Source organism: Pituophis catenifer, unplaced genomic scaffold (assembly GCF_029215685.1).
Source record: "Pituophis catenifer annectens isolate HBS135680 unplaced genomic scaffold, rPitCat1.0.hap2 SCAF_14, whole genome shotgun sequence".
Taxonomy (NCBI): domain Eukaryota; kingdom Metazoa; phylum Chordata; class Lepidosauria; order Squamata; family Colubridae; genus Pituophis; species Pituophis catenifer.
In genome coordinates, this window is record NW_027256894.1 from 23,839,454 (window position 1) to 23,858,907 (window position 19,454).

Genomic DNA, 19,454 nt, shown 5'->3' on the forward strand with positions numbered 1-19,454 from the left:
ATTAATCAGTTATCCGAAACAATAAATATGTTCTGCAAAAGCAGAGCTGGACCAATATTTTTCAGACATTCTCAAAAGTGTTTTTGACAAAGATTTTCATAAAGGATTGTCATCCTTCTATAGTTGAAACTTGCACATCTTTAGCTTTGTAAAACATATGGAAATGGGAGAAAGCATGGCTTAAAATATTGCTTTATTTTTAAAAGGAACATTTTCCTTAGTCTTTTGTTATTGCTTGTTTGTTATTTGCTGGGGAACACATTACTGAAGACCAGATGGGGACATTCCACATGACCAAACCAATCTATCACCTCTGTGGGGCGCAGGTGCAACCCAGCTGTGCAGCAACACCCCCATTTCACAGTCTATTGGACACAAACACATGATCACCAATCAATGGCACCCCAAGGACTTTAGATGGGGGAGGCTCTCTCGAGTCTTACTGGTCCATGCCTGATGACTTCATAATCATATCATTATATTCACTGGAAGATACAAACTAGCATTTTAATAACCTCCACTGAAAGCGTTTCAAGACGTGCACATTATTAAGAGCACTCTTTGCAATGAAGTTGCTGATTTATATGGCATGAGGCTGAATTATATGAAGTTGGAAATTTCTATCTTAAAAGTGTTTCTGTTCAGCCCCCGTGTCCAGAAACTTCATTCATCTTGACTAAAAGACTAGGAATTTAATCTCTGCACAGAGAAATGATAATATATCAAGCTAACCTAGGTAGAAATTTTATTTTATTTTATTTTTTATTTATTTTTTTTAAATTTTATTAACATAAACAAACATAAAACACAAATACATGTAAACACTTATACATTAACAAAGAGTCAATCGACTAACTTCTAGAAAACCTTTGCATCGGTGATTAATGTCCATTTAACCAATTTTCCTTAATCATACTATTTACAAATTCACTTGCTTATACCTTAATATATTCATTGAAGTTCAGCAGTATCTTTCTACAAACATATTAACCATTTATTTATACAATCCTTCGGCTCATCTCATGTATCTATTCCTAGGTAGAAATTTTAAATAAAGTAAACATTTTGTACAGAAAACTACACTGCAGTCAAATAGGGTTCCTTCACATTTTATTCAGAACTATTTTCTGAAGTGATGGCTATGTCCATTTTAACTGTATGCCAGGACAATCAATCAAAACGCCAGCAAGGGTTCTATAGTCTTCATAGAGAACTATTGGCCAACTGGTCTTTTTCCTCTCCGGGGCCTTCTGGACCAATATTTTTCTGGCCATCCCTGCCCCATGTTCTAAAACTCACTGGGCACTGGAAGGGGCAGCAGAGAAGCAGACAGGGAAACTCTGTTAAAGCAGGTTACCTGCAACACTGTCTGTGCAGCAGCAGGAGAGCGCGTGCATGTAAGTTGCCTCCTTCTCAAACTTTAGACAGACAAGCAATGGATCAATGTGTACAGAAAAGAACGAACCTCTCAGGTCTGCTTCTCTAGATTGCTATTCTGAAAGGGAGCGAGCTTCCCCAGGCCGGCAAGCGGGACTCGAGTGAGATTCCTTGCTCCTACAATGGCTTCCTTCGGACTTATTGTAGCACCTGCTTTCTAAAGCCCAAGAAGAGTGCAGGGCAGAAGCAAGACCAGCACCTGGATTGGTAGATCTATCTCCCTCTCATGGCCGAAGTGATCTGCAACCACAAGGCCAGCAAATTCAAAAGCAGAGGAAGTGGACAGTAACCCCTATGCTCCTTGACTTGGGATGGCCTCTGCTCCCAGCTTCATGGCCTCTGTGTCTGGACAACAGCCATCAGGACCCATGAGGTCTCAGTTAGACTATTCAATATTTTCTTTTGTATAGCAAGAGTTCAAATTCACTTTTTTTTATTTCCTAAAGCCTGAGCATAACTGTACAGACAGTAAACTTTATGAATCAATATTACTCCTGATTGTTCATTGACTGGTTTCATGGGCCAATATAATTACTTCCTCAGTTATTTCTGCTCTGCATAAACCCTCATCTGAAAACCTGCATTTGAACAACTGCAGAAAGCTGCACATATTGTTAGTTGAAAAATGTCTGGACAAAATGAATTGTTTCTGAAACCATCCCCTATATTCCACATGATTCTGAAAAAGAAAGTAAGCTAAAAGCAAGTTTTTAGTTTTAATTTAAATCATTAATATAAAAATAGCTTCAAGGCACAGTAATTAGAGCACTTAGAGAAGATAATTTACTTCCCCAGGGAGAGGCACAACATTTCTTCTAAGTTGCATCATAAACACACTAACCAAGAAGCATTCTGTATTTTTCCTTCTTTCCTCAATTCATTTATAATTGAAATCTATGAATTCTAATAGTTACTATTACTCCATTGCAACTATTTATCAAATTAACAATATCACAGCAAAAAATGCACTCATGAATTTGTCAGTCAGAGACTTTTCTTTAATAACCAGTTAGTTACTGTTAATGTAAAACATTTAATTCTGTACATGTTGTCCTCTTAACAAAATTAGAATTGGAAACATAAATCAATTCAATATAATTTCCTCTGACAAAAAACACTTCAGATGTCTATTTTAAAATTCATCTTCTAAAAAAGCATAATGTTCATTCCTGAATAATTATCCTTTTCTATTCTTCAGCATTTTTTTGCTCCCGTAATGTAAAAGATCATTAAGGTGTTTTAAAACTCCATTGGTCAAGCCACCAGAAATTAATAATCCACTATCTTTCCAGGCAAACATGCCCGTGGCTGAACATAGAATAATAGAAAATAATAAAATAAAATACCATTCTGCTGACAAATAACTATTTTTAACGATGCATTGACAGGATTTATGAAAAGTTTATGAAATTACACCATTTCAAATACTGTGGAAAATAATCCGTTAGACTACCAACAGGGAAAGCCTGAGCAAGCTAGTTTAAAGCAAATGCATAAGAATCAGCTTCCCCCTCTCTCAAAAAGCAATACACCTTGGGAAAGAAATACATGGAGTTTCAAGACTTGCTTATGAATGATATCAGACATCACCTTAGGCATAATAGGGTTCAACACAGGTTGTTAACTCAGTCATTGTAGTTTGTAAGTCACATTATTGCCAACTGTGGCTTCCTCTAAAACCTAATTGGTTAAATAAGCCATGTTGAGGTACCACAAAGTACAACGCCCTGCAACATGCACCCTCTCCTAGGGCCTCAAGGCACACAACACAGTTGCTGAAAGAGAGAGAGCGCTAATGGACACTTACACAGGTGGCTGCAGATTCAAAGAATTAAGAGATTAGCATGAAATTTGATATCATTGCAGTGGCAGTTCATCTCTTCCATGGATTTGCAAGTGTCAATAATGGCAGTGATTTTTTCCAAATATACTTGAGCAAAGTACTGCAGTCTCCGCCTTTATTTAACAAGACCAAACACTGCAAACCCTTTCTTTGCCTTGCCAGCACCACTGACCCAAACTACAGCCCCCCCCCCCCCCAATTCCTCTGTTTTGTGTATCTGCCACAGTTTACCTTTTTTCTCTATCCCCAATCATTGAATTATTCACAGAACTTCTCTACTGGGGACCTCTCCTCCTCCTTTACTGGCATTGGACACCTCCTTGCTCTTCCCCTCCCTGCTTTCCTTTTCCCACATTGAATGGCTTCTGCCAAAAATAACGGAATTAAGAGAATAACAGAATTGGAAGGGACCTTGGAGGTCTTCCAGTCCAACCCTCTTCTCTGTACTCTTTCAGAGTCTCAACATCTTTTTTATATCGTGGGTGCAAAAGTGTGGTCTTACCGAGGCCTTCCAAAGTGATACTAACATTCATGTGATCTTGATTCAATCCCTCTGATAATGGAGCCTAGGACTTGTATTGGCTTTTTGTGCAGCATATTCAAATGTTTGTCCACTAGGACTCCAAGATCCCTCTTGGAAACACATGAAATAGATGCGTGGGGTCCTGCTATGACCAACTTCTAATGCCTCAGTGTTGGCACTGACTGCTTGCTCCTGCCTGATCATACCAATGGCATTAATCTAGGAAGAAAAAAAAAAGGGGGGGGGAGGAACCATTTTGTAGGGAGCAACACAGAAATTAATACCAACTTACCTATCAGATTTGAATTCAGGAAAGGAGTTGGAGATAATCTTTCACTGGGTCCTAATTGTTCATCACTCAACTGATCACCATAGGAAGGAGTTTCTATAAAACCCTATGCACAAAGAACAGTATTTAAGCAGCTATTATTTGCAGCTCCACTTACTCAGTTCAAGTAAACTGAAATGAAAACATGGATGTACAGTGGGTAATTTTTTGATGAAATTGGATTTTAAATGTTGGTGTCACAGAATATATATAAACTGACCATTTTTAAACTTCCATCATACTATAAATACTATAGTATGGTTTTTCATAAATGAATGTCAAGAGACTTCAATAGCTTCCATAAAACAATTGCAAATGTATGATTTTTAATTACACCATTTGGAATTTGCTGCTCTTTATGCTGGATGTCAATTTTGGGTGGAGCAGGGTCTTGATTGCATGCAGAAGCAGCTCAAATATTTCTGGTTATGGGCACAATGATCCTGAGCTACAGTATACAAAGCTCTTCCCAGTTCTTCTGACAGAAATTCCAGGGAGAAAATAGCACTTTGACCAGGGGTGAAATCCAAAATTTTTCTTCTTCAGCTCTGACAGGATAGTGGGGAATGGTCAGAGCTGAAGAAGCTTCTTGGATGAAAAGTGAAAAGTCTTCAAAAGAAAAAGCAAGAAAATCCAGTTGCCTTCTGAAAAAGCACCTTTAGGACATTTTATGTTGGAAGTTTTAAATTGTTGATTCTATATTGTAGATCAGGGATCCTCAAACTACAGTCTGCGGGCTGTATACGGCCCGCCGAAGCAATTAATCCGGCCTGCACGGCACCATGAGGCTGCCCCGCCCACCCCTGCTCTTTGGCTGAGCGCAGGCCTTAATTGGTGGGCAGCTGCGGTGAGCAGAGCGGTATGAGCCCAGTGGGATGCAACTGAAAGTTAGACCAATGGTGGGGGAGAGAAATTCACTCCAGGCCCGCTGTGCCAGGCTGAAGGGCCGACTTGGGGGCGTCGGGGTGGACACAGCGAGGCTCAGCCATCTTTCGCTGCTCTGGGCTGGGCAGCAGTTCGGCTTTCCCAGCTGGCTGTGACCCCGATCCCTACCTACTCTTCCCTTTCTCCCATGGCTGGTGGTAGAGAGGAAGGCGAGACACTGCTGCTTGTTCCCCCAGCCCACATCTCACCCCCCCCCCCCACTCTCCGCAGCTGCTGGGCCTCATCTGCTGTGGCTGCCAGGGAGCACGAGGCTGTGCTGCCCACATCGCTACTCTGCCAGCTGGCTTCCCCGCTGGCTTGTGACCTTTGGCCGAGCGCAGGCCTTACTTTCGTGGGCAGCCGCAGTGACCAGAGCTCTGTGAGCCCCACGGGCTGGAACTAGAAACTAAGGCCAACAGCGGGAGAGGGAAATCCGCCCCGCTAGGCTGAAGGGCAGCCGGGGTGGTGGTGGTGGTGGCTGTGGACGGTGAAGCTCAGCCGCCTGTCGGGCCTGCCTCTCGGCTTCCGTGGGGCCTCTGGGCACCTTCCCTCCGCCTTGGGCCCCGCATCCAGCCCGCAACCGGGAGATGCATCACCCAGCGCAGTGCTCTTCCCAAGGGCCATCTGCTCATCCACCCGCCAGCCAGCCAGACTGGTCTGAAAGCGGCACATCACCTTGCACCTGTCCTTGTCCTACTCCCGCCCAGCTGCCGGCTCCTTGATGCAAGCAGAGGCTGCTGGTTGGAGCGAGGGGAACTGCAGTGCTGGGCTGAGAGTGCCAAGGCATAGCTAAAATTGTAAGAAAAGGCTGCGCGGCTGTGGCGGAAAGAACCGGAGCAACACCTGGCAGTTTGGATGAGAAGGCACGAGTGAGGTGGTGGCTGCTCTCTCCGGTAACTGAGCCCACCGTGCCAATTTGTGGGCTCATCGTAGCCACGCCGATAAATTGGCTTTGTTTAAAAAGTTAGAGGACCCCTGTTGTAGATATTTTGCTTTTGATAAAAATACTGTTCAGACTATAATTGAAAAGGTGTCATATAATGGAATCAATAAATATCTGCCCATTAGGATTATCTCATTTCTAAAAGCAGACATTTCTGGAATCTGACAGTTATCTCTTACCTCCTCAGCCATCAAGACTTCCTCGGATTCATCTTGGTCACCCCAATACTGCGAGGCCAGATGGTCTGAATGCCATATTAATGCACTACTCCTGAATTGTAGCCCTTCCCCTGTGCCTACCCTCCTATCTGACTGTATCCACCCCTTGACTAAAATAGAGCTTTCTCCGTAACACCAGCTGGTCAGATGGAAGGCACAAAGGGGAGCCGGGGTTGTGGCCACAAGAAGTTTCTTCTCTGCCAGGACCAGGGTTAGTTCAATAGGCTTCCCTCCCTCCAACAGGATTCTCTCACATGCAGACTATTCCTGGAATGCTATTTCTTCATTCTATGATTTAATGGGCAATCTATAGAGCCAGGAAAGTTTCCTGTTTGGCATTTCAGGGAGACTGTGTGTAAAAATATAAAGGAGATAAAAGAGAAGAGAAATTCTACAAAGAGTCACCTACATACAAGAAGCGAATCCTACCTCCTCGTGTTTCAGTTTCTCCAGAGCTGTTGAAATAACTGAGCTTTTCCCAAGAAGGCTGCCATTTTCCTGTAAAAGAAAAAAAACATTTAGCATAATGTACCAGCCTTTACATTTCTAAACAAACAAATAATCATAAGAAAACCGATGATTTCAGTTTTGATGAAACTGATGAGGCTGATCAGTGATCTATTTGGACAGTAGTTTATATCATGAATAACTGTATAAATTATACACACACATACTTGGTGCTCTTGGAGAGATTAGTAACTTGAAGCATACATCCCACTTAAGAACCATGCTGTCCTGGTATACTTATAGTTCCTTATACTATTAATGAGATGGTGACATGTTTATAATCCACTTATCTCCAAAAGCACTTGCCAACCTTTAAGAAAAGAGCATACAAACTCTCATAAAAAATAAAAAAGCTATAATCAGGGTTTGATGCTGCAGTGTTGGCCACAATGACCTAAGTGCAGCTGGGATTCCCCTTGTGTTAGCTAGCTAGGGAGACATTACAATTCTAGTTATCAAAGTACTCTTCAAGTAACTTATGGTTGTCGTTTTTTTTGCTTGAACGTTCTATATTCTACTAGAGGGGTGAACCTCTAGTCCAAAACACGTCATTAAATTAAATAATATTCCTGATAATCACTGTAATCAAAATAGTTGAAGTGGCTAGGAATTGTAATTAAACAACATCTGGAGGCACACATATTATATATTTTTAAAATCCCATCTTTATTATTTTATAAGTAACTCAAGGTGGCAAATATACACAATGCTCCTTCCTCCTCCTCCTTTCCCCACAATAACCATCTTGTGAGGTGGATTGGGCACAAAGTCACCCACCCAACTTTCATGCCTAAAGCAGGATTAGAATTTGAATCTTCTGGTTTCTAGGCCATAGGCTGGTGCTTCAACTAACAATCTAAAACCATTTAATTCTAGGAGTAAAAACTATTTTCTTCAGCATGACCCAAACTATTTCAAACAAGTATGCTATATTACCAATTCTACAGGTAAGAATTACTTCAATTGCTTAACTGGACTTGCATAAATAGAACATGATGACAATAAACAAGTAATTAAACCTAACATCCACATTTTGGCTGGGGACACTAAATGTTTGATGGAAAGCTTTCATGAGGAAACTGCAATCAGGAAAACTGTGGCAAACTTGAGGCCCTCTGGACAGTAATGAACTCTTGATTCAAACCTCGTGCTCCCAAACCTGGACAGATGCTGTAACACATGTTCAGATCTGTTCACAAATTTCCCTAGCTGGTTTCTCATCTTCTGATTAGTTATTTGTGTTGGAAAATAATTCAGAGTTGCTCATTAAAAGCACCCCAAGGCAAATACATGTTCAGGAAGTGCTCAGATATTGGATATTCTTTTAATCGGCTTTAACCTACAGTTAAGTTATCCTCTTACCCTTGTAGGTTCGTAGGAAGGACTTGACTGACTGCTTGCTTCCCAAGGTATCACCCCTGCTCGTTCCTCCATAGCTATCAATAGAAAGAAAATGCATGCTCTGTAATAAAATGCAAGGACTCAAAGAAATCATGGGTTTAAATTATGCTCAACTTTCAATCGCCTGAAAGCATTCAGAAGATACCCCAGGGCAGCTTTCTCCTGACTACTCACACCCAAAATAGGTGACAGTTTGTATTAAGTGAGGATATATTCTGAAAAAATGCTTTAAGCTTAGTTACACTGAATCACATTTGCCTGTTAATGACAAGGCAATTTGGGAAGCTCTTCTTTGTATTTCTTTCAATCTGTTTGCCATGTAGTAATATCTGTGATCTTACATACTGTAGAGTCAAGCTTGATTGCAAGTCATTCACAAATATTATGAAATTCAATATTTCCTTGCTTTCTTCTCTATCAAATGCTTTTTGGAAATTCACAAAGTTTGGCAAGGGAAAAGCTTTAATGGTGTGACTGTGCTGATTCATCATGTCTAGCTGGTTGTTTTGCATGTTTCCTGGGGCTCTGGATCAACTCTGAACTGGATTCCAAAGAGATGCCTCAGAACACTGAGGATGTGAATGACATTCCTTCAATCAGGGATGCTCTTTCTGGGATGTGAGGGAGTTGCAGAAACCTGGGAAAAGGTGTGGCTTCTTTAAAAAGCTGGAGACATGGGCTCTAGGTGAGCTCTGACGTACCATTCTGCAATAATATCCAAAGTGCCACCTAGTTCTACAATATGCCAAGAACAAAAGCTTCAAGACAATAATTCTCTGGATCTACATCCATCATTTATTTTAAATCAGTGTTGAAAGGAGGTTGCTTTTACTACTGGTAGTAAATTTTAGTAACTTTTATTTTTCCTCTAACTTCTTGGATACACACCTGAACACTTGTGAGTAAAAAGGATGTAACAACTGTGCTAAACTTAATTTAAAACGGCACAAAATCTTACGCTAATAAATTTTATGACAAATGATTTGTTTTTGAGAATAATCTTTATACAGTAATGCCATATGCAGGATTTACTCAAAAAGCACAAAGAAATGACATTTGTTAAGTGATATATACAACCCCATAACTTACAAAAGCAAGAGAATCCACATCATATGATTGGTACATTATCATTATACAATGGTAATTTTCCAGAGCATTTCCCAGAGCCACAGTCCACTATGACTTTGCCACATTCTACAGCTGACGATGTAATAATTTTATGGTACTTGGTCCAAGGAGTGAGGAAGTGTGGTGCCTGGCACCAACCAAGGTAGAAGTCACCCTTGGCATATCATTCTTTTCTCCATAAGAGAAGGCAAAATGACCACCACAGCAAATACAAACATAAAGCTCTTCCATATTCTGATGCAAAGAAAGAAAACAATATGTCTATGGAGATTCTCAGTCAGTCAGGCCAAGGTTGTCCCAAAGGTGCTTTTTCAGGAGGCAACTGAATTTTTCCAGTTGCCTCCTAAAATAAACACCTTTGGGGTGAAGAACACAATACATTTAAGACTTGCAAAACCTATAGTAAACATAGACTCAAATATACTGTATAGAGAAAAAAATAGCGCTACAATTAGCACCTATAGCTTACATAGATGCAAGTAAGATTCCACTCCCAATGAAAAATTCTATCAAACTCACTTCTAATACTAAATTGGTAAGACTGCCTTTCTTCCTCTTGTGATCAAAACGCAAAACAAAAAAGACCAAGTTCTTGGATAGGGAGATCAGAGAGAAAAAATTGTGGTTATGAGGACAGGAATCAGACAGACAGATGTTCCCTGGTTTACTTAACAATTTTCACAAACAGGAGGAAATAAGCCAAAGAAATCATTTCACACTCACACAATTCTCATAATCACATTTAAGGATTCAAACCGAGTCAGTAAGTAGTTTCTCCCTAAACCGAATAACTGGTTTATTAAGTGATCATGCAAAAATCAGACTATGGAAAAATGAAAAGCATTGTCTATACACCGTATTTTTCGGAGTATAAGACGCACCTTTCCCCCCCTAAAAAGGGGTGAAAATTTAGGTGCGTCTTATACACCGAATGTAGCCCCGCCCACCCTTTGGCCTCTGCCTTGCAGCAGTTACCTCCTTGCAAGCAAACAGCAAGGAAAAAAGCTCCTTTCAGCTTCAGCACAGCCTAATTAGCACAAGTTGATTGGATCAGTCTCCCGACTCTCAGCTGATTTGCTCTTAACTGTTTTGCGCAGGGCTCTGCTGTTTGCTGCAAAGAGGTAAATTGCTGGAGCAGATTTTTTTTCCCTTGTGCTAATCAAGCTATGCTTAAAACAAAAATGAAAGTAAAGCAGGCTGTTTGCTGCAACAAGGCAAAATTGCTCAGAGGCAGAGGGAGATTTCTTTTTCTTCTTTTCCTCACCAAAAAAGGTAGGTGCATCTTATACTCCAGTGCGTCTTATATTCCGAAAAATACGGTATTTTTGTTTCACATAATGAATCATTATTTTACTGTAATAATCTTCAGGTGATGATTCTTTTTTTTACATCTTTAAATATATTATGATTATACAATCTGTTGAGAATAATTTGAAAATAGTTTTTCAGTGTCATGCAAATAATGAATATCAAAGTAACACTTTCTTTACTGAATTGCTTTATTATTGAATAGCAAACCAGACTCAAAGGTGTAATGCCAAAAAAGCCACTGGCTTTGCTATCCAATCAATTGCACTGGACTCAAATAACACACTTCCCAACGAACAACATTCTATCAAGACCCCCAATGAAGATTTTCTAGGAAAGCTGTGAAATCCCACCTGCTTCCCTATTATTTTGCATTTTCACTGGACTGTTTCCTGGGTTTTGTCTTTACAATAAATCAGATTTACTTATGCAAGTTATCCCTTTGTAAGCAAGCCAAGAAGTACTTTAAATTGATGCTCTTAACTGGTTGTAACAGGACCCTTGAAAATAATGTAACAATATTGCTATCACCTGTTCTGAGCCTCCAGCAGCCCTCTGAATGTGGAAGCAAAACTCATCCCTCCTTCCCACTTCTCCCCGCCCCTCAGCTGCTTTCTGCAGATCAAAGCCTAATTACTGCAGAATAAAATCAAACACAATGGTCTAAATCAGGGCTGTCAAACTCACGGCCCCGATGCGTCACACGTTGGCCACACCCACGCCTGGTTTAGCGAAGGGGAAAAAAGTTCTGAAACGTCGGGTGCCGCCGTGAGTTTGACATCCCTGGTCTAAATGATCTTTGGCAGAAACAGGAACATCCATCCATCCATCAAAAAGTCTGACCCCAGCAAAAAGTAGTCCTTTACTTAAACATTTCAAAATTCCTCCATTCCAATGAGGATTCTTTTAAGTAAAGCAAATAATTTAACAGGAAAAGTATGCAGAGCAATAATAGGATTAACGAAATAATTTTTCAAAAATGGGAAAAAAAGAAAAAGCCATGCAAAATTATTTCATAAACAAAACTTTCCCCAAAACTGACCCAATTGCTCATCCTCTTGTTCCTGAGACCCCCACTCCACGCAAGAAAATAGCTAGTGATAATTATCGCCTATCAGCAATGCTCTGCTTTAAATCAGCCAGTTATTTTCGTCAAATGTTCATTGCTTTCTTTTATCATCCCAGTCTTCAAGGGTTTTAAATATTAGGGATGTAATATTTGAACATCTTTATTCCCAACCATTCAATTCAAAGTCTTTTTAACAATTATTTGAGTTTTAGCTCAAAACACAATAATATCAAGTTAGGATTGTAATGTCTGGAATTTATTTCTACCAAGGCAACTGCAGCTCATTATTATTGAACATTCTTTGAAGTGCCAGATATACCCGAAACAGAATTTTCCATTGTAGTGATTATAAAATCAAAATTTTATATTGTTCAAGGCCAACTTCCATTGCTTTACAAAAGCACAACATCCATGCTCATTATCCCAAAGCTTACATGAAATTAATGTTAACTATTTGTTATCAACTTTCTTCAATTTCTTATAAAAATAGATTATTTGCATAGGAACGTCAATCAATTCTTCCAAATCTTTTTACAACTGCAAAATTTCAAAATAGCAATTGAACTATGATCAATTGTTCAAAGAAGTTGAATGAACTGCCAAAAATAGTAAACCAAAGCCAAAAAAACCTTCATCTAATTTTATCTAAAGTAATGTAAAAAATTTAGCAACTGAATTTTCACATATTGAGGGTTTTTTTGGTGGCTAAAATGGTCAACATTCTACATCTGCAACCTATTATTGTCCATAGGATCTTGCCAAATTAATTCCAGTCAAAGTTAAGGGAAATGTGCACAGGTTTAGACCAGCATTCCTTGTTTCATTCCAAGGAGATCTTTATGAAGCGTCTGAGTTCCTATGGAGGAAATCCTCAATTTATGAACACAAATGAGTCTGGAATTTTGGTCATACATTGTTGTGGTAAACTGAGTCATGTGACTGGTCACCATGATTAAGTAAATCACCTGGTTCTTAAGTCTGAATCCAGGTTCTCCAATGGGTGTTTTTGGCTGGAAAATGACAAAAAGCCTTGCAAAATATGATCCTGTGGCCATAGGACCTCTGCAACTGATTGTAAATGTGAGCCATTTGCCAAGTGCCCAAAATGTCATCACGGGACTGTAGAGATGGTGGGGTAGATGTAACATCAAGGATGGGTTGCAAGTGATTTTTTTGAGCCCCTCGTAACTGAATGGTTAACTAACCGTTTGCAAGTCGAGGACTAAGTGCATGTCACAAGTGTTTTATTATCCACCATACTGACAGGCTTTCTTGAAGAATATAAAACTATCTCACATCAAGATAGAGCCAGGGAAAAATACGTAAAGTAGAAATAGAAAAGAATATGATTTGATCAGAAATTCTTAATTTTCTTTTTCTTGCTAATCATCAGACTTTATTTTTTGAAATTCTCTCCAATTTCAAATGTAGTTTGTTACATTTTGAGGGTGAGAAGGTAATTAAACTAAGGTCATAGGTGATGCATGTAGTTTGTTTTGCCTTTGATTTTATCTGAATTTTATGCCCATCACTAATGAAACATTTTTTTAAGATCACAGGATCCAATGTTAAACTTTCTATTCTTTTTCACAAGTCTCTCTCCTTAGAACTCATTCTGCACTTTCCAGATCTATTGCTTCTATATTAGAGGTGAGGTGGGTTATATCTTACTTGCTTATTCTGTTTCATGGAGTTCTTCTATATCCTCCAAGACGCTTGGGTACAGTTGTTCCCTGCAAGCAGATGGAGACAGTAACAAATACAATTTTTTAATGGCAACATCCCCACGTGAGGGGAATTTACAGGCTCAAAATCCTAAATCTTCCAAGAAAAGTAAACAAAACCCACTATCAGACACGGTATTAGTTGTTGTTAAGTGCTTAAATCTCAGGTGATGTCAAAATAATTGTGTAGATGTTAAAATTACAACTTAGGTCAGCTACACTAGATAATATATTCATTGCTAAGTTTATATAAATATCTGAATGAAGGCAGGAGCGCTGGGCAATTCTCACGGAACCCAGGTCAAAGGAGTCTTTCTCCACAACCTGTTCCCCAACAGTTCTTAAGCTTCCTAGGCAGCCTGGCTAAAAAGCACAGCAGATAGGAATCTGGGAAATGACAACTCGGAAATATCCAGTGAGTGCCAGGCCAGGGAAGACTGGATTAGAGTCCCCTCTTAGAAAACAATACACCTTTGCAACCACACTTAATTCCATATGAAATACTTAGAGCACATAAAGAGGCCTGGATTATTTTCTTAAATACAGTTCTTTTTAAGCAACTGGTTTCCACCTGGCACATTAATTATTGTTAAGTCTTAAGCATGTTAATATCAGTGTTTCTTTGGAATACAGTATTTGTTCCAGTGTAAATGAGAGAAGCAGCCATCATTAATTACATGGTACTTTCAATATTCAAAGTGCCACCAAAATCAATACCATAACATGGCTTTGAAATTCAATCCTCAGTATACCCTTTGGAGGTCAAAGACTACTGTGATTGCTTTAAAAACTAAAGTTATACCCACACCATCCGCTCACACTGAATCTCACCAACAATGTTAAAACCTGAATAACAGAAAACAAGGAATTAACTTTGGTTGCTAATGAATCCACACTTGCCTTTATTTGGAGATTTGTAATAGAAAAAGCAGAACATTGTTCTTACAGGGAAGGGCATATGCCAGACCTTTACCATCACTAACAAATCAAGGCTGTAAACATGTGCTCTATTTATGGCAACTTTTCCCATTTAATATAATATCCAATCAAAGAAAGCCCCAGAAGCTGCCTGGTGGATCATGCTGGCTGCAGAAGTGGATTTATTATCATTCTACTTTCATTCTGCCCAACGAAAGTTATCCAGACAGATTGATCCTTGCTATCAACTCAGACAAGATCAACTGCTTTATCCAAAACTACTTAAATGTGCATCATTGAATTTTCACAGATCAATCTGAACAGTCAAACTTCAACTGTCAGTAAAATCCTATAGTAAAGCTAACACAAATAAACTTTTGTGTACCATAATTTACTTTTAAAGATGTAAAAATAATTAAGAATGTTTGCATATTTTAAAAAATCTGATTCATCAGGATACCTGAAAATGTTTTTTCATTTAAGGCTTTCCAAAAGCCTTTTAATGTCAAAACTTTTAAAGCCAAGGAGTAACATTTCCCCTTTTAATTGTTTTTTTAATTAAATATTTTCCAATGACATTGGGACTTTTATTTATATGTATATATGTGTGTGTATGTGCGTGTGTACAACACTTTCCTATCTTGATGTAGAAAAGATCTCCATATATGCACACTAAATTCAACTAAACATGTTTTCTAAAATTAGCAGCATCGAATAACTAGATAATCAACCAAGTAGCATCATTAAGTAGTTCTGCTGAAGAAAATTCCCAGGAGAACAAAAAACAGCAATAAGCCTTACAATAAAGTAAAATTGGTTAATTTAGTCATTTTTCAGTCTGGTTTAGTTGGGATGGCTGACAAAGTCACAATCCTATTTATTATTCAAATAAATAAAAATTTACCTTGAGAATAAATTCATTATTTGTTTCTTGCTGCTATATCCTTAAGAGAAAAATTGATACCACTTTTCCCCCATGTTTTTTGTACCGTAGTTAAAAAACTTGCCAATAGCAGCTAACATGGCCTTCCTCAGATCCCTGTTGAGAAGCAGGTTGTTCCCCAGCCCACCAAGTTTATTATCTTTATTGTGTTAATGTTAAATTTTTTTAAAACACTTTGAGGGACAATACATAATTTTACAATGGAAGTTGCATGCAAACAAATATAAATAGCAAGATTATACATACCTACACACACACACACACACACACACACACACACACACACCTTGTGCCTTAATTTCTTTGGCTTATTATGTTGTTCCCTTTCTGCACTTTAAATGAAGTTAAAGGGAAAAGCCGTGTATATATCTATATACTAGGGCAATGCTAACACTTCATTTTTAGTTTCTTATTTCATTGTTTTATCAGAGTAAACCTGTTTTTCAGGAAACTATAATCCATTGCTTGAAATGCCATTTCTGGCTTCCACAATAATATATTCAAGAATTACATCTCATTTAATTTTTTTTTTTAAAAGTCTGCTAAGTGAAACAAAATATACTTCACTATTAGGAAGAAAATTCTTTGATCAACATTTCACTGTATGAAAATCCAAGTCATATACATAATGCTGAAAAATATCTAAATGCAACAAGCCACATATAGCATGCTTAAGAAACCATACACAAAATCTCTATATAATTATGAATAGTCACCCTATGAGTAGGAAAACCAGGAGTGTTAAGTGTTATACAACATTACACAGCCAAGTGTAAATGACAGGGGAGGAATTAATCTAGAAACCTAAGAATCCTGATTTGAAATTTTACCAGTATAATTCAGTATGTAGCCTTCAAGATTATGTTTACCCAACTGTAATACAGGGGTGATTGGTAATATTTTCAAGGAAGGATTGAAAATTGATCTAATTTTTCCCAAGTAATTGCTGACGAACATAATTGCTCACATAATTGATATGAAAAGCTTTTGTATAGAAAGAAATTAGCATCATAAAGTACAAAGAGCTAACAGATCTCTGAGAGTTAAAGTCTGGATTCCTTGGAAGAGGAGGGGCAGGGCTGTTCACTGGATTAAATACATATACACAGTCTAAATCCTAACTAACCTTATTATCTTTCCCTTTTCACTCCTACTAGCTCATATCATCAGCTTCTTCTTGCCTTCTCTTTATCCAGGTTTGTTCATCATCCTTTTTTTCTCTCTTCACGAAAACTCACTAGTTGCAACAGTTCCATTTCTTGATAGTGGCTGGTTTGTTTGTGAAAGAGGCTGACTGATACTTGCAGATGGGGGTCAACTGATTTTGTAGACGGATATGCTTTGAGAGGCAAATCATTTTATTTAATTGGTTATTAATTGATACGATTTCAAGTGAAATAACATACTAAGCATATTACATGTGGAAATAAAAATCCACTGTTCATTTTATTTTCAAACTTTTTAAAAAACATATTTCCCCAGTGTCACAGTCAGTAGGTAAATGCTGGTGTTTATTTTGCTATGTGTCTGTTTAACTGAAAGGAATTAAGCCATTAAGAAAACAATTTCACAAATCTGCGGCTGCTTAAATTTTTGACACAATAACTTAGGTGAACATAACTTTAGTATTTAGGGAACTAAAACACTGCTATGCTGTAACTGTAGCTTTATAAACACAATTTCTCCATCCTCAGATGATCAAACTTTCTGCATTTTTCCACAATTGCAATTAAAGAAAAAACATGAAATTCATCAGCTGTTGGCACTTGGCTTGTTTTAAAATTAAAAGTTGAAGTTAAAATTACAGGGATTCTGCAAGGGAGTGGATATGACAAAATGCAAGTAAAATCCTCAGGGAGATAAAGGGTAGTCAACTTTATTCAGGATATTCTAAATGCTCTCCGTTGTAGGAAGCCGGGAGAGGATCAAAATATCTATCTAGATCATAGATAGATATTATCTATCTATGATCTATCTGTCATAGATAGATCATAGAAACAAAATGTGGTTAATTCTCTTGGACAAGATATAAAAAGTGCACGGTTCTGTAACAAAATATAACACATGCTATCTTAAGAAAAGAAGTGAAATCCGACAGGTTCTGGAGAACCGGTAGCGGACATTTTGAGTAGTTCGGAGAACCGGCAAATACCACCACTGGCTGGCCCCCGAGTGGGGTGGGAATGGAGATTTTGCGGTATCCTTCCCCTGCCACGCCCACCAAGTCACGCCCACAGAACTGGTAGTAAAAAAATCTGGATTTCACCCCTGATCCAACTCATTTAAATTTTCAATATCTGTTCTTCTCTGGGAACATTATCATCTCCTGAAGTTCTTATTTCTTTATTTTCTATTACAGACATCAACGTTAGCCCTATTAAATCAGACTGATTTTTTAATTTCAGGTGGAATGTTTTGACTACAAAAATGGATTAAGCCATTTTTAAATGATGTTATTGCATTCACAATAAATGGCATATATCTTCAACAGTTAAAATGTCCTTCCTATATTAACTTTAAAAGATTAACTCCAGACAGAACTGTTTTTCACATAAAATTAATTTGGGAATATTTTCCCCATCTGACATACGTAGTTTGTTGTACCTACTTAGTTGCAAAGATTTTAACATGTCAAATACAGGTGGCTCAATTTTGGCTGTCATATATTCATGTATTTGCAATTCTGGCCTTATTTTTGGTTATTTGTGCATAAACATTTTTTTAAAGAGTTGGGATAAGGTTGTTTGTATGGTATAATTGTATTTGCTCACATACCCAGCCTCTTTCAATAAATGATCAAGTTATTCCAAACAACTGGGGTAAGTGAAGCAAGAATGTCCCATACATTGGTCCAGCAATTCTGGTTAGAATGCAGCTACTGTATATTGGACAGACGACAGTGTTGGCCCACAGACTCCACAATCTAAACACTGAATTTCAACAGATTCAAGGGATTGTTATTTATGACCTCATTATCTACAGGTTTACACTGGCATAGAACTCCTGCAACTAATGCTGCTGATATTGAAATAAGTTTATAATTTCTAATTTCTAATTGAGAATTTAATTTTGGGTTGTTATAGCCTGGTAAGAATTTCTCTGGACATAATTATGTGTAAGACTACTTAACTGCTTTGCTAATCTGTTTTCTAGTGCAAACAGACTAGTTGAAAAAAAACGTTTTGAAAGGAAGTACAGGTAGCTCTTGACTTTTGTTCAATTTGTTTAGTGACCATCTGAAGTTAATGTGGCACTGAAAAAAGTAACATGACTTTTTCAAAGGTATGACCATTGCAGGATCCCTATGGTCATGTGATCCAAAATTCAGACACTTGGCAATTAGAATGTATTTATAACAGTGCAGTGTCTTGGGGTCATGTGATCTGCTTTTGCAACTTTCTGACAAGCAAAGTCAATGGGGAAGCCAGGTTCACTTAGCAACTGCATTGATTCACTTAACTGTGGCAAGAAAGATTATAAAATGAGGCAAAACTCATTTAACAACTGTCTTGCTTAGCAACCGAATTTTTGGGCTCAATTGTGGTCATAAGTCAAGATTACCTGCGTTTTATGATTCAAGTCTGTAGTAAGCTACTCAGTTCCCAAGGCACCTTCACACATGCTAAAGTTAGTGCTCTAAAATTTTGAAGCACAATATGAAGAACAGAACCGTAAACTTTATTAAGCCCTACAAGCCACAGCAACTATGATTATAATGGTAGTTGAAAGTTATAGTCTTTACAGGAGCCACATAATATAACCAAGAGGATTCTCCAGTCGTCTGTGGAAAAAATGGAATCGGTCCAGGTAGCATACTTATTCTCTATGCCCAACATGGACTGAATACGCTACAGAGTTAAATGTAAACATGTGGTAAGATGGATGGCCAATTAATTTTACAAATAAATAAAAATTAATGGCAATGTCTAGGGGAGATTGGATATAGGCCAATCAATTTCCAACACACTATTGAGGCCTTCTTGTCCATTCAATTTTATCTGAAGAAGGAAGGCGCAAAAAATAGAAATACAGATTATGGTATGGGAGTATAAGAATTTGGAAGTTTTCTCCAGGGAATTTCTTTCAGAATTTCTGTTTTGCTCTCCCCACTTCTGAAGAAATGCTGAAATATTCTGGCATGTCTTCCCACTTAGCCCACCAAATTAGATAGCTCATTATATAGACTGGTGATACAGGATGTTTATTAAAATTAAGCATAATATAATAAAAATGTAGACAT

The 19,454-nt window shown here is 38.1% G+C and overlaps 1 protein-coding gene across 7 annotated transcripts in view; it reads right to left on the reverse strand.

The window, feature by feature from the left end:
• Nucleotides 1–19,454, reverse strand: part of TCF12 (transcription factor 12) — a 59,947-nt gene that overhangs the window by 37,317 nt on the left and 3,176 nt on the right. For 3 of the 7 annotated variants that reach the window (XM_070953295.1, XM_070953296.1, XM_070953294.1), the window contains exons 3-5: nucleotides 8,086–8,159; nucleotides 6,646–6,714; nucleotides 4,096–4,198 (exon numbers count right to left, since the gene is read on the reverse strand). In XM_070953295.1, the coding sequence (XP_070809396.1) occupies nucleotides 4,096–4,198; nucleotides 6,646–6,714; nucleotides 8,086–8,159 (246 nt within the window). Of the gene's footprint in view, nucleotides 1–3,782; nucleotides 3,973–4,095; nucleotides 4,199–6,645; nucleotides 6,715–8,085; nucleotides 8,160–13,300; nucleotides 13,363–16,340; nucleotides 16,425–19,454 lie in introns of those variants that run through there. The other 4 variants (XM_070953297.1, XM_070953298.1, XM_070953299.1 and 1 more) reach the window with 4 other exon arrangements.